The sequence below is a fragment of the Schistocerca serialis genome, chromosome 2 (assembly GCF_023864345.2).
Source record: "Schistocerca serialis cubense isolate TAMUIC-IGC-003099 chromosome 2, iqSchSeri2.2, whole genome shotgun sequence".
NCBI classification, from domain to species: Eukaryota; Metazoa; Arthropoda; class Insecta; order Orthoptera; family Acrididae; genus Schistocerca; species Schistocerca serialis.
This window is the reverse complement of record NC_064639.1, coordinates 982342637-982358587: the sequence shown is the minus strand read 5'-3', so window position 1 is coordinate 982358587 and position 15951 is coordinate 982342637. Positions and strand designations below refer to the sequence as shown.

General features: G+C 40.5%; 1 protein-coding gene and 1 non-coding gene across 2 annotated transcripts in view; both read left to right on the top strand.

The window, feature by feature from the left end:
- The window catches only part of LOC126458399 (signal recognition particle subunit SRP68), a 77795-nt gene extending 65490 nt beyond the window's left edge, over window positions 1–12305 (top strand). The window contains exons 10-11 of the mRNA XM_050095410.1: window positions 5990–6254; window positions 11960–12305. Coding sequence (XP_049951367.1) covers window positions 5990–6254; window positions 11960–12214 — 520 coding nt within the window. The 3' untranslated portion in view covers window positions 12215–12305. The remainder of the gene's footprint in view (window positions 1–5989; window positions 6255–11959) is intronic.
- Window positions 9680–9752, top strand: Trnat-agu (transfer RNA threonine (anticodon AGU)). Its single transcript has one exon. It is a non-coding gene; the product is annotated as a tRNA-Thr (tRNA).
- Window positions 12306–15951: the final 3646 nt, after the last annotated feature.

Genomic DNA, 15951 nt, shown 5'->3' with positions numbered 1-15951 from the left:
TCCTGTGGTTGGAAGCAGTGAGAGTAATGTTGTCTAAATTGCACAATATTTCTAAGGTGCAGGTATGTCATGGCTTGCTATAGTTGCGTGTCAATTTATATTCTGCTTTGATAGAAAGGTGCAGGTGCCAAGGCAGGACAGTAACACCATGGCAGGGGATGTTGATATCCAGAGTCCACTTCAAGCTACAGACTCTGCAAGCACGGGTCAGGAAAGCCCAACCAAAAGGCATTCTAAGTTTACTGAGCTGTCTAAATGTTGCCTCGTAAGTTGTCTTCATCCAAAGACCAATTGTTGATTGCTGGGAGCTTTAAGCAATTTTAAATAACTTTACACAATGCCACTGATGTAGATATTTATTCACCCCATCCTCGTTCGCTGTCTAAAAGATGGTACAGTAAATTTCATAGTTGTAACACAACTAATCAGTAAACCATATAGACTTCAAGGAGTCTAACAAATTGTAACAAGTGGCAATAATGCGTCACCCGTACTCAGTAAATGTTCAGCTAGGATTGTACACTAGTGATTGTATACAGAATGTAAAAAAATACATCATCCATACTCAGTAAATGTTCAATTAGAAATCTACGTAAGTGACTCTATACAGGGTGTAATACAACGATGTTTTAAAAATTTGGGAGTGTGTGGAAGATGAAATTCAGAACATTTTGATGTAAGGAATCTATGTAGCCTGAAATGTGAAATAGTTTCTACATCCATCACTGGGCTGTTGAAAATACGCATACCTGTACAAGAAGATACCAGGTGAGATTCTCAGTCAACATGCGGGTTGTGATTTGTGGAGATCAGCTTATTGGATCACTTATTTTACAAGATCCTTTGAATGGTGCATGGTATTTTAACTTTCTGGGCAATGCCTTTCTTGAACTTCCTGCGGACATTCCCTTGCAACTGCATACTGGTTTGTGGTTGCAGAATAATGGGGCACCAGTGCACTTTGATCTTCAGGCCGGGGCTTGTTTGACAGACAACTGCAAGTTGAGAAAACTGTAAGGGGATGCCCAGTCCCATGGCCTCTGCATTCTCAACCTCACCCTCCGATGTTTTCCTGTATGTAATGTCCCTTGTGTACTCAGTACCATTAGGAAAAATACGTGTATTACTGAGTGCATCTTTGCAGCATTTTATACCATCAGAGGGAAGCTTGGAATCTTTCAGAGACTCAGACAAAACATGGTTCACGATTGCACATTGTGTAATGAAGTTGGTGGTTGTCACATTGATCAGTTTCTCTAAAGTGGTGAAGCCATTGACTTGATTTACAGTACTTGAATGTACTCTATAGTTTTATAAAAAAAAAAAAAAAAAAGTATCCCAGACTACAGTATCCTGATGTTTCATTTAGCCTAACAAGTGCATAGAAAGTGCAGAGTGCTGTAAAAACTTTTTCACATTTTTTTCTTAGGATCCTTACATGAAAACATTCCAGATTTCATCCTCTACAATGTCCCAAATTTTTAAAATATCATTCTGTTATACCCTGTACAATGCTGTTACGAAACATTACCTAATGACTACAGTTTTCTGGCAACTGAATGTATGATCTTTACATAGTGATTGGTTAATGTGAACTGTGACAGTGTGCACAGTGTCTATTTAAGGACACTTGTAAGAACTTTGATACATTTTTTTTTAGAATAAACGCTAATGACATAACCAGTAATAAAATAAAAGGCAGAAAAAAATAGAAAATACATATACACTTTAGGGACAGAAGGTATTTTGACTGTGCACTTATATTCTTGTGATTCAGCAAAGCCTCAGAGGATTTTCTGGAAACTCAAGTTTTCTAATGGAAATATTTCAGTAACTTAGTAAAAGCACACATTTTTAGAAACAGAAAAGTTATGGCTTATGTATCATGACATGAGATTATCAAAATGATTACATTTTAAGAGTCAAACATCCTAGAATTCTTATGATGACAGTAATACTGAATAAATACATTAATTACATTACACAAAAGAAAATGAGGGCTTTCAAATAAAGTGTGGCACTCCTAAAATGAACAGTTGCTAGGAGGACAGAGTTCTCTAGTGCACGTGGCTCCATGAATTGTAAATTTCAAATATTTCATAGAGAAAATGTTTCTACCCAAACTATTTCTACTCAGAACTGCTACAAGTTCTTGAAATCAGGGAATTTCAAATGTGTCAGAGAAATATCAGGGAAATTTGAAAATGACACTGGAAAATCTCGTTTTTGTCTCAGAAGATAAAATGGTTTGTTTACTGAGGAGATGCAGCGATTCGTCAAGCAGCGCGATTCGTCATGGGGACATTTAGTCAGCGCGAGAGCGTTACGGAGATGCTGAACAAGCTCCAGTGGCGGACACTTCAAGAAAGGCGTTACGCAATACGGAGAGGTTTATTATCGAAATTACGAGAGAGCACATTCCGGGAAGAGATGGGCAACATATTACTACCGCCCACATATATCTCGCGTAATGATCACAACGAAAAGATCCGAGAAATTAGAGCAAATACGGAGACTTACAAGCAGTCGTTCTTTCCACGCACAATTCGTGAATGGAACAGGGAAGGGGGGATCAGATAGTGGTACAATAAGTACCCTCCGCCACACACCGTAAGGTGGCTCGCGGAGTATAGATGTAGATGTAGATGTAGATGTAGATGTCATGCATTGTTGCTGGCTGGGCACAGCACCTCTTCCCCACTCCCTCATTCTTACTTCTTCCCCCATTTCCACCACTCCCCTCAGCTTGCAGTCAGTGCTGCCACTTCTTGCTACTAGCCTGGCAGCTGGCAAAGAGGGACAGGGAGGCATGAGGAATGGTTTGTTTGGATCTGATTCTCAGACACTGTTGACACAGCGGCTGGAGAAGCGGTCACGTGTGCACGAGTAGTGTCTGAGCAATTGTGTGAATGTGTGTGTGCACTCTCATTTTCTGACAAAGGCTACGCAAAAAATTTAGTTGTGAGAGTGTGTTAGTCTTTTCTATGTGCCTGTCTGCGGCTCAGCGATCATCTTTATGGTGAGTTGCTACCTATCCTCATTAGTATTGATTCTCAGAGTATATGTGCAAGTTATCTGTTGCATGGATTGATCACTGTGGTCTCATTTCATCGACATGGTGTCTGTGACACGTGAATAGCTGGCCACTTGAGTGGACTTCCATAATGGGCCAAAACTGCAGGCCATTTCTATGGGCATCTCTAACAGGTCAGGCCTGTCGATCTGAAGCCCATTGTTCTCCAATAATGTGCAGGCCATGCCTGTCGGATATAGTCTCACCAACATGCAGGTAGGGCAGATCTGTTTGTGTGTGGCGTAATGGGGCAGATTTTCAGGGTTTACTGACGGGCTCAGGACTGCAGTGCTCCTCAGCTGGGCAGAGGCCACGGGTGATGGATCTCAGAAATTTCGACTGTCTCACTGCAAGTACATTGTACAGTGCAGCGTTTTATAGACATTTTATTTATTCTAGTACATTTTGGCACTTCAAAAGTAGTTTATATATTAGAAAGTATGGACGATAAGAAGAAGAAAATTGTGACAGTCACTGGCAGTTTGTACACTACGTACTCAAATATTTCTTGAAAGAAAAATCACACAGTACCTGTAAAATAATAGACATAACACAATGGGTAATAACCAACAATAATGAGCATAGTAGAACCAACATTTTATTGGTGGTCACCTATAGTGTTGGTTTACACAACTCTTATACACTTCTTTCGAGAGGCCTACTTTTTTCTGGGGTTATTTCTGAAATTAGTGAAGGTATTTTAAATCTGTCTTGCGACTCCAACAAAATGTGTATTTTTGTCTTCAAATGTGTTTTATTTTATTGAAATAAAATAACATTAGTAGTCTTAATGAAACATACATATCATTTGGCTTGTTTTCTCCATCTAAAAAAAGTTCATTACAAAAGATATTGATGTTAGTACTTAAGGTTTTCACTCAAATGTTTAGAAATACAGAAGTCACTATTTTTTTTTATTTATTTATTTTATTTTATTTTTATTTTTTTCAACTTATGTCCTCACTTACCCTTGAGATGTCAAAATTTGTCAGGGAAAAATGCTAAAACTTATCTGGAAATTGGGGAAATATCAGGGAGTTTCACTTGGGGAAACTTGTGTCAGCCCTGATACCTTTTGTTATCAGCAAACTGTAAACTATACCTGAATAATAAGGTTTCAGAATGTACTACTTGGAAAAGAATTTAAAGACTTCATATGTACATGGTATATGTGTTGTGTGGCTAAAGTGCACTTAATGATGTCGGCAGCTCTTGTGTTGTGTGCTGATGTCAATATGTTGATTTTGGTTTTAACCAATTGGGTGATAGTACACAGTAGGCAGTGAGAATTGCTGATTCTAATGACTTATTTTGGCAGAATATACGAACTGATTACGGTTGCCTTCGATATGGAGAGCAGCAGCATAACTTTCAGTGATCTGGTTGTTATGTACTTTAAGGTTGCTCATTGATTTTCAGATTTCTTTGGTGAGGGGGAAAAAAGTAGATATAGCCCAAGGTTAGGTTAGAATGTGGTAATTCGCTTGTTCATTGGTGAAGCCAACAAGCCTCAACACAAGCATATATTGCCATATTGGATTAATTGAGATATATGAGGGTCGTTTGATACATGTGGTAAATTTCCATGAAAGAATGGAACATTTTTATGGTGGCTTCATGGTTGGTAAGCTTTACTCTTCCAAGGATTGTATAAAGAATTTCAGTGATGTACAGTGTACACAATCCATTGTTGACAGTCATCCACATTGGTCAATGTGTTGACTGTGACGGTACATGAAGAAAACAGTCACTCATGCTTTAATGAAACATTTTCATTTGAAGAGTTGAACTGCTGCCAAATTGAAAAAGAATTGGTTGAAGTTCACGTAAACTTTGCACCATCATTGAAGATCATTTACTTTTGGATTAATGAATTTAAACATGGTCAGAAAAGCACCAAAGATGAAGTGCACTCATGTTGTCCAATTGAGGTCATCATAGAAGAAACCATTCACAAAATCCATGATATGGGTAAGCAAGATTGCCGAATAAAAATTTGTGAGATTGCTGAGACTGTAGGGCTCTCAGTGGAGTGAGTGCATAAATATCCTGTATGAAGAATTGGCTGTGAAGAAGCCGTGTGTGAGGTGGGTACTGCGATTGCTCAAAAAAATGAAAAGCACATTTGGCACATTTCAATACAATGTCTCATGATGTTCAGTTGCAGTCTGCAAGACTTTTTGTGCCGATTTCTGACTGTTGGTGAAACCTGGATCTGTCATTACACACCAGAGTCAAAATGGCAGTCAGAACAATGGACAAAAGCTGGTAAACGTGCACCAAAGAAGGAAAAGCTCATTTTGCCAGCTGGTGTGTGAAGGCCACTATTTCTTGGAATTCTCAAGGAATAATACTCATAGATGAATTTGTCATTACTATAACCTACTTGTATGTCTAATGTACAATTTTGCCAAATATTCTGATGGTATAGTTAAAATCTAACATAATAGAACAAAATATCAGATAACTTTATTTGCAAACCATAGAATATTACAAAGGAGAACTCATTGGCTACCTATGTATGACTCATGGTTTGTCATGTTGTCTTCTCATGACTCATCACGCAAACTGTTGTGAACAGCAACACGCAATGGAAAAGCTGCCAACATTGTAACTGTGTATGGAAAAAAGATGAGAAAAGAAAAAAATATTCATGTTAGGAGTGTTACTATAGCAAATGGAATTACTATTCTTTCCTACATTTCAGAATGAAGTTGTTACTGAAACTGCAAATACAGAATGCAGAAAATTTATAAGCTTGTAAATACACCATACTCCATAAAAGACCCAGTCCCATGTTTACTTGCTGTAAAAAGAACCTATATCCACTTCTCTATTAATTTTTGTGAAACGTGTCAACTTTAAAGATTTATTAATTTTTTGATGACTATAAATTCCATCATATATTTGGTTTAGGTGCTTCTATATAGCCCAGAGCCTAGTGAGCTTGCGTCGTTGGCATGAAGCGATGGCACTTTACCAACGTTCTCGACAATATGCTGGTGAGGCTCTTGCTAGTAGTAATGCCATAGGAGGTGATCTCGCAGATGACTTACAGGCTCTTCTACATGACGTGGGTGGACAGGAGTTCTCTGCTCATGCCCACAGTGTTCTTGAAGGCGAGGCACAAGATGATGAGGGATCAACTGTGCATATCAAGCCAGCTACACGTTCTAAAAAGGTACAGTATTTATGTAACTTATTTTCTTTTTCTGTTGTAATAATTCCACAAGGACCTTTCTGAATATTACCACAAAATTCATACAAAAACCAAAGCAGATGCTTTTACACAAAAGCAAACAACAGAAAACTGGGATGGAGTAATAGCGAGCACATGAAAAGTATAGATTGTTACTCACCCCATTTGATGAGTGACCGCTTATCCTTCTCATATTATTCAAACACATGCTTTGTGTTTTGTTTGCAAAATTTAACATTGGTGTATCAGACTGAGGCCTGTAGATTTGCTGTCAGTACTTTTCAAATTATTATGTATAAGCACATTTCGACAGCAGATTTGCACAGCATCGTGACCAGTACTGCATCATCTAATATAATGTTGTGTGTGAATCAAGCCAAAGAACAATTGTACGTGGTTCAAATGGTTCATCCAGTATGCTAGACACTCCTCACAACAGTCCTACACTGCCAACAGTTTCGTCTAGCTGGAATGTCATTTGACTTAAGTTCTACTGGACGTTGTTGAAGGTCAGTTTGACCGCAACATTGATACAGAGAGTCTAACCCCAAAATTAGGCTTAACCCTCATTCAAATGCGCTACTGCCTCTACACACTGCTAAAATCAAACCGTCCGTATACAAAGATCTACATCCACCGACGTCAATGATCTCATATCATTATCCCTGATCCAAGTAAACTTTAGTGTGTCGGTTTCCATTGCCTTTGACCTACTAAGTCTCTACTGGCAACTGACATGGGCACCAGTGTGTGCAATAATGTTCTTTACTTCCAGCAACACCGCTTACTGCCCACTCCACCTCTACATATGTATTTGTTGCATTTAATCTTAATAGGAACATCTTTAAATGTACTTTTGGTTCTCTCTTGCATTTAACGGCTGCATAATACCTCTTCGTCCAATCCTGTGTCCATTACCAAAGTTCTGCTGCTGATATGTTGCATTTCCTCTACTTCACTGTGGCTGGCAACACTGCCTATGCAAGTGCCCTTTCTGCCCACAACTGTAACACTCACCACTTGCAGAAAATACCCCACATCCACCTCGTACCCTTGCTGACATATGAGTTTCTTTGCACTCCATTGCTAAACTAATACCAGAATACAGATCCTTTGGTGCACCTGTGTGCACCCTCCGTGACATGTCTGATGGCAGTCATCTCAGAAAAGCATCGAGTGCCCTTTGTTCAGCTTCTTGCAATAAAACTGCGTTTGCTGCATCACTCTGTCCTAACTCATACATGTGTTTATTACATTTCCTTATCCTATCCACAAAATTTTTCTGCAGTTTCCCCATGCGTCTTTAACTGTTCCCAAAAATACCTTTTACTATTCTGCCTATACCTTTACAAAAGCCCTACACCCCACATACATTTTTTGCTTCTCCCACTAATCAAAGGTTTGCTGCCTGAACAATTGACAGTCCATCCAACCACTCATCTCTACCGACGTTAAGACCCTCTAAGAAAAATCATACATCCACAGATGATATTCCAGAAAAGGGAACAGTCAACCCTGCAGCAGCTGGATCCATCTCATGCTGTGGTAGCTGAAGCACTGCTAACTGTTTTGTCTTCAACTGCCAACTGTCCATGTAGCTGCGTATTATCTGCTGTTAGCTGTGCCACCTTTTTTAGCAAACCTTTAGTCTCTGACTGCCATTGTGATACTCGTACTCCCCAGTATACATGATAAATCAACAACAAAATAAAATTAATTAGGATTCCAGAAGATCACTAAAAAGTAGTCTTTATGTCATATCATGAACCATCTAGACTTACTACACTGCCTTGCAATATAACCATATCAGTGACATGTGTAACAGCTTAAGGGCACAGACTCTGTGCATCGTGTAGTACGCCCAAGTAAGTTACACTGTATACACCTTGCAAGCACCAAATCCTGCTCTCTGCCATTACCTTTAAACACAGATTAGCAGTTGGCTCCTGCAGCCTAAACAAGGTAACCTTAAAGTTAAAATGAAAGTCATGCCTCGCTTCCATGTCTATTACTACTCCAAAATGTAAACAAATAGTTCATCGCTCAGCGCAGCATGTTGACACTGTAGGTTGTTGTCCAGATGCCATACTGCACAAAGGCAGTGCCCAAATTCTGACACCCAACTGTAATGGCCCCTGGTGCAGGGTGGAACGGCTACAAGCCAGGATTGTATGAGAAGCAGTTGGAGGCGAGGTGGGAGCCCAGGTGGCTCCAGAGAAAGACTGTGGCAGGTTCTTTTATTGTGCATCTGTGCTGCAGGGTACAGTGAGTTAGTGGCGAGCTGGCTGCTGAATTCTTGCTACCTGCACACCCTGCGTTGCTGACACAGTTCTACACCACACTGGTAGTCCCATTACGTAAACCATCTGCATGGAACCCGCACCAGCTGTGTGTGAACGTGACACTGCTGTAGGCCACTATGACTCCTGGTGGCATCATGGAGGAGGATGTCCACCGCATTGAGCCATCTGTCTGGCAGTGGCAGATGGTGGCTGGTGTGCATGGGAAGTGACCCACTGCCCCCAGGGCAGGAGTAGGCTGTGCTGCTGGAGATGACCTCGTGTGGCTAGCTGTGCCATGGCACTAAGCCCACGGAGAGACTTAGTGTGCAGTGCTGTTGCATTGTTATGCCCTCAAACCAGTGACCTCTGCTGACAGGTGCATGTGATTATCTTAGCCGGCACAGCTCTGTCATCCTGTTTGGGCTGTGAGACTCAGAATAATTCTATTACAAAAATGACCAGTACTTATAGTCAGCAGCAGTGGAATCGTTATGAATATGCACCACTACCAGTTATGTATTTAATACACTACTGCCACTGTCAGTGTTGAAATTTGTCTTGCCCCTTGCTGCACTAGTCAGTGCAGTACCACCAAGTTCGCTGTTTCGGCTAGCTAACGTGCCTTGAAATATTGCACTGGCCTTGTTGAATTATTACAGTGACAACATTCCGCACTCAACCGCCGTCAGTGCTGCTGCAATACACTACTCAGGCTCACGCCAGTACCTAATAGAAAGGGGATGACTGCTGTCAGCTGTAGCAGGACATTAAGCAGAATCAGCAGCAATAAGCGAAAATGCGTACCAGACCGGGATTCGAACCTGCTCACAAGGCAGGTGTGGTATCCACTGCACCATCCGGGACACAGCGTTACCACAACTGAACGGACTATCTCGGCATGCCTCACGGCCAATCCACACGCCCACTGAGCAGCACCTATCCTCAGTCCCTGTCCATTATACTCTTGTTCACTACTTTGAGATTTCCACAGGAGGGAATGCACAAATATGTCTGACCTCCTGTGGGAATCTCTAAGTAGTGAATGTGGATAGCTGGCACTCCATGGGAGTGTGGATTGGCCGTGAGGCATGCCGAGATAGTCCACGCAGTTGCGATAATGCTGTGTCCCGGGTGGTACAGTGGTTACCACACCTGCCTAGTAAGCAGGAGATCCTGGGTTCAAATCCCAGTCTGGTACGCATTTTTACTTGTCGCTGCTGATTCCACTTAATGTCCTGCTGCAGCTGACAGCAGTGTTCCCCCTTCAATTTACATATAATGTTTCACAGCTGCGAGTCTGCATGGTGTCATTCTTTCAGACATGTTGGAAAGAACAGACACCACGCATTCATATAGTTCACACCAATATGCCCATGTATGATTGTTAAACTAAATAATGAATCTGCTTGCAATCACTTCATTGCATTGCTACTGAAATTTTTGTGTGTTTAAAGTAGTGGAAACATATTTTTATAAGTGAAAAATGATTGGTATCATTCTGAATTGGAGATCCACATTACTCTTTAATCATTCTATCAAAAACATTTTGCTCACTGCACTAACTACTTTTATGCTATCTCGTAATTCAGTGACTTTGGTATAAATCCCCACACAACTAAAATTAATTTACTGCGTTGTGAATGACATAGGTGTCTCCATAAAAATGTCTCTGGGTCACTTTTATTCAAAATGAGCTCGTGTTTGTATTAATAAACTGAATCTCTTTGGCCAAGCACACTTTTCAGTTGTATTCTAGTTCATTGAACATTGGCAGTGTTTGGCATTCATTGTAACTGATTATTGATTCAGTTGCTTCTTGACACATCATCGTTGTGTTGTTACATACACTATCTGATCAAAAGGATTTGCACACTTGTTAGTTAACATTAATATAGGTGTGTCCGCCCTTCCCCTTCATGACAGTTTAAACTTTGCTGGGGTCACTTTCAGTGAGGTGTTTTGAATGTCTGTGGAGGAATAGTAACCCATTCTTTCTCAAAATCCAAAACCCGAGAAGGTAGTGATGTAGGATGCTGGGGTCTAGAATGTAATACATGTTCTGACTCATCCCAGAGGCATTTCGTTGGGTTCAGGTCAGGACTCTTAGAAGGCCAGTCCATTTCGGGAATGTTATAGTCTACAAACCATTGCCTCACAGATACTGGTTTATGACAGGGTGCATCGTCATTCTGATACTACCAGTCATCATCTACAAACTATTCTTTTACTGTTTGGAGTACACAGTGCTGTAAAATGTGTTCATATCCTTCCTCATTTAGTGTTTCCTTAAGCACAGTAAGAGGGCCTCACCATAACCGTGGAAAATGCCCCCTTACCATAACACCACCACCTCCTCTGTTCTTCACTGTCAGCACTACACATAATTCTTCAGGTATTCCTGAAACCCAAGCCCATCCATCAGATTGCCACAGATGTGAATCATCACATCAAATCACTCAATGTCACTCTTTGCCACTTCAGGCATCATTTAGCATTGATTAAGGAAATGTGTAGCTTATGAGGAGGTGCTTGACTGTCACTCTTTTTAACTCTGTTCGCACAGTCATTGTGTTAGCTGGACTGCTGGTTGCACTTTTCGATCTCAAGAGTGGTTGCTTTTGCGGATGTCATGTGATTTTTTACGAACATCACCTGCGGTTTATGGTCCCTGTCTGCTAATATGTCAGGTCTGCCTGGTCTTGGTTTAACTGTTGTTGTTCCTTAGCTTTTCCACTCCACATTCACATTCCCAATGGTCAGTTTGGGCACCTTTAGAATGATGGAAATGACCCTGATAGATTTTTTTCTCAGGTGACATCCAATGACTAGTCCATGATCGAAGTCACAGAGCTGTCCCGGCCGACCCATTCTGTTGCTATGTCTTCTCTATTGACAACACAATATTTTTTGCCTCTTTTTATACTGGTTATTGAATCATGGTGTCATCTTCTCACCCTTCATTACTCTGCATGCCACTGTTCTTCGCCAGCAGTGATATGTAGCTATGTACATTATTTTAAAAATTACTTCACATTTGGGGGGGGAAAATTCAACACAGTTTTCATGCTAAGTGAAAGAATTTTTAAAAATACAAAACCTATTTTGAGGTAACTGACAGCAGCCAATAAGATCTAAAAGCATTAGGATGAATGTTGATGGGCAGCCAGTTTTCAGTGTACCGTACAGAGATAAGATTGCATTTAAGAGCCACTTTTAATGTAGGTAAGATGACCCTTTACTACGTAAAAGCCCTTTAAATAAGGAGGGAAAATGGAAGTGGTAATAGACTGTCAGCAGCTCTTTATTTGTGCTTTCAAGAATAATTTTATGAGCCATTTTCGTAATTTAATGTTATTTTATACTGGGTAAGACCAGATTTAGTAATTATTATTCTCCTTATTTCAGCCGCTTTATGAACGCCTGGGAGAATATCGTGAAGAACCATCTCTTACATCACGTAATCCAAATGTGTATAAGCTGCCACCTGAAATGCACCCCATACCATGTAAGCCTCTGTTTTTTGACTTGGCGCTATATTCTGCCGAGTTCCCATCACTGGATGACAAGATTGAAGCTGGCCCAGGAAGGAGAGCACCTTCTGCTGGTTTGACAGGTTTTGTGAAAGGCCTTTGGGGTTGGGGTGGATCTGGGAAGAAATAATGTCTCAAGATTTTGTCAGCAGGACTTGGTCCTATTGTATTAAGCAAAATGTTGAAAATGAAAATATATGTGGAGGGAATTAAAAAATTAATTTTTACAACTCAGATTAATTAAAACAAATAAAGCATATACAGTGTTTAAAATAAAATGTTTTCATTTAGTGATGAAACACATTCACTTTTAGTGCCTGATGTATGAAATGAAATCAGCAGTCTGGCAACTTGTGACTATACTGCGGAACTGGGACCACTGTCCACCAGGTATTTTATGTTCTGATGTGTTATCAGCTGCTTTTAGTGTGCTGTATGTATGTGAAAATGCAGGTGAGTTTTTGTAAGAACAGAGTAACTAGATGACTGTAACTACATATGTATTGGTGCAGCCTGTACTGAAATAATATCAAAATGAAATGTTAAGAGGAGATCTCATTTAGTGTTTAGGAGTCCCAGTCATGTATTTCTGTTTGAAAACATATTTTCTTAAAGACAGGCAGATTATTAACTGTAGTAGTATCACTCTCCACCTTGAAATGATATTCACATTATATGCAGAATTAGAATTTGTGAGTTGTTCATAGCTTGTAATGGCTAGGGACCTGAAAAATTTGTATTTGTGATATATGCAAATACAGATACAAAGCCTGCCTCAAAATGTGAAACCATGAAATTTCCCAATAGACCCTAAATGCTACTTCACAGTGAATTGGATCTAGATGAACTTTTTTCTGAGAGATAGTTTGAAATAGCTTTATGTTCTTTATATAAATATCGAAAATGTCTAGATGAACTGTTTCATCAGAGATAGTTTCAAATAGCTTTATTTTCTGTTTTTAAATATTGAAAATGTAAGCAGTTTCTTTGTTACTGCTATTGCACAACATCTGGCAAAGCTCCGTCTGGAAAGACTATGTGCAACCATGACGCATGAAGTAGATCCGAATGGTAAGCTTTGCTACCTTCAATGTGGAAGGATCCAAGTTTGATTCCCGGTACCTCCCCATATTTTTTTCTGAGGTAGGGAAGTCTGGAACAGGGTCCACTCAGCCCTTGTGAGGCCAGATGAGGACCTGCTTAAATAAAGAGGCAATGGTACACTATGTGATCAAAAGTATCCGGACACCTAGCTGAAAATGACTTAAAAGTTCCTGGCACCCTCCATTGGTACTGCTGGAAGTCAGTATGGTGCTGGCCCGCCCTTAGCCTTGATGACAGCTTCCATTCTCGCAGGCATACATTCAATCAGGTGCTGGAAGGTTTCTTGGGGAATGGCAGCCCATTCTTCACAGATTGCTGCACTGAGGAGAGGTATCAATGTGAGTGAGGCCTGGCACGAAATCGGCATTCCAAAACATCCTAAAGGTGTTCTGTAGGGTTCAGGTCAGGACTCTGTGCAGGCCAGTCCATTAGAGGGATGTCATTGCCATGTAACCACTCTGCCACAGGCCACGCATTATGAACAGGTACTCTATCGTGTTGAAAGATGCAATCGCCATCTCTGAATTGCTCTTCAACAGTGGGAAGCAAGAAGGTGTTTAAAACCTCAATGTAGGCCTGTGCTGTGATACTGCTATGCAAACCAAGGGGTGCAAGCTCCCTCCATGAGAAACACAACCACACCATAGCACCACCACCTCCGAATTTTACTGTTGGCACAACACATGCTGGCAGATGAATTCACTGGGTATTCGCCATACCCACACCCTGCCATCAGATCACCACATTGTGTACCGTGATTTGTCACTCAACATGTTTTTCCACTGTTTAATCGTCCAATGTTTATGCTCCTTACACCAAGCGAGGTGTCATTTGGCATTTGCCTGCGTGATGTGTGGCTTATGAGCAGCCGCTCGACCGTGAAATCCAAGTTTTCTCATCTCCCGCCTAACTGTCATAGTACTTGCAGTGGATCCTGATGCGGTTTGGAATTCCTGTGTGATGGTTTGGATAGATGTCTGCCTACTACACATTACAACCCTCTTCAACTGTCGGGGGTCTCTGTCAGTCAACATATGAGGTCGGCCTTTACACTTTTGTGCTGTACGTGTCCCTTCCCATTTCCACCTCACTATCACATTGGAAACAATGGACCTAGGGATGTTTAGGAGTGTGGAAATCTCACATACAGATGTATGGCACAAATGACACCCAATCACCTGACCATGTTCGAAGTCTGAGTTCCGTGGAGTGCCCCATTCTGCCCTCTCACGATGTCTAATGACTACTGAGATCACTGATATGGAGTACCTGACAGTAGGTGGCAGCATAATGCACCTAATATGAAAAATGTATTTTTTTGGGGTGTCTGGATACTTTTGATCACATAGTGTATCATCAAGGTTTAAATGACCCATGATCATTGATCAGTTTTCATACTGCCTTGTAGGTACAGTTGCCTAGTTGGAACAGACCCAAGGCCTAATCTGTGAATTGTTTACATTACATTTAATGTGCAAAAGAATGAGCTTGTAAAATAAAAACTAAATGAGCATTACAATGTACCAGTGCGCTCAGTGCTCTCGTGCCACACCAATTGTGGGCAGTTGAATGATCTGTATAAAGAGGTCCCTGTAAACGATCTAAGTTGTTTGTTGTTTGCCAAACAAGCACATAGACCAGTGAAGTTGAAATATTTACCAACAAAGTTTGTCAAATTTAGCCTCAGTTTTGGAACAGCTGTCACGAAATAGTGGGAATAATTGCCATTGGGAATGGAGACCAATGCAAAAAGAAAACAAGTTGCGGGTCCAGAAAATTGTTGAAATTGAGAGATAAATATAGCCATGTAAATCTAATGTCAGTTCATTAAAATACCTCAACATGCTAACATATACATCGTCCATGGAAGAATCAGAGGGCTTACATTTTTTATATTGTTTTACTGTACTCCCACTTGTATACTGTGCATAGAACACTGATTTTCTTATCACCTTCCTGCACAATATATAGCTGGAAAAGACACCATGATGCTACCATTTTGGTAGTTGACAGTTCTCTGTTTTTATCTACATACTTTTTTGATAGTAATTACCACAGTTGTGAAAACTCAAGATATTGTGAGAAAAACTCTTTTCTCGCTAAACATGCGTAACACATCAATACAAACAACATCTGATATCATATCAAGTTAGCTATCAGTCAAAATTTTTCTCAAAAAACACCAAACACATTATGATTGACAAACTAGTGAAGTTTAAAAAGTTGTTTGATCATTTACAGAGGCTTAAGGTACACTCCATGTAATGCACATAGCTCAGCAATGAGACCTAGCGTCTTTTTACAACAAAGAAACACATAGGTTTGTCTGCTAGATAAAGTTCAAAAGTTGGTGTAACATGCCAGTTTTTGGTGGCAGTTGTTTTAAACGGTAAATGTATCAAATACCAGGAGAGATTGGATCTGAACTACCTCATTTATGACACTGCATACCTCAGCAAGCAATTGTGTGGTAGCTGTTACTGAATGCGTTCAATTGTGTGTTGCTGGTTGTTTTCTTTTTGTGTTTTGAAATGAGTGAATAGACTAATCCTGGTCCATCAAGGAGTTTGATTATGACATTCACACCAGAAGGGACTGACGATCCCTATGGCCATGTGCCAGTCTTTGTTTCACAGAACACTGGTGTAGGCTCACTGCTCTGTGAGGAGGAGGCAGGACTTGTTTCCGAGCACTGTTCCTTTTCTCTCTGGTGGTCATAATTCTGGTTTCTTTAACCCTTTAACTGCTCTGGACGTGTTAACG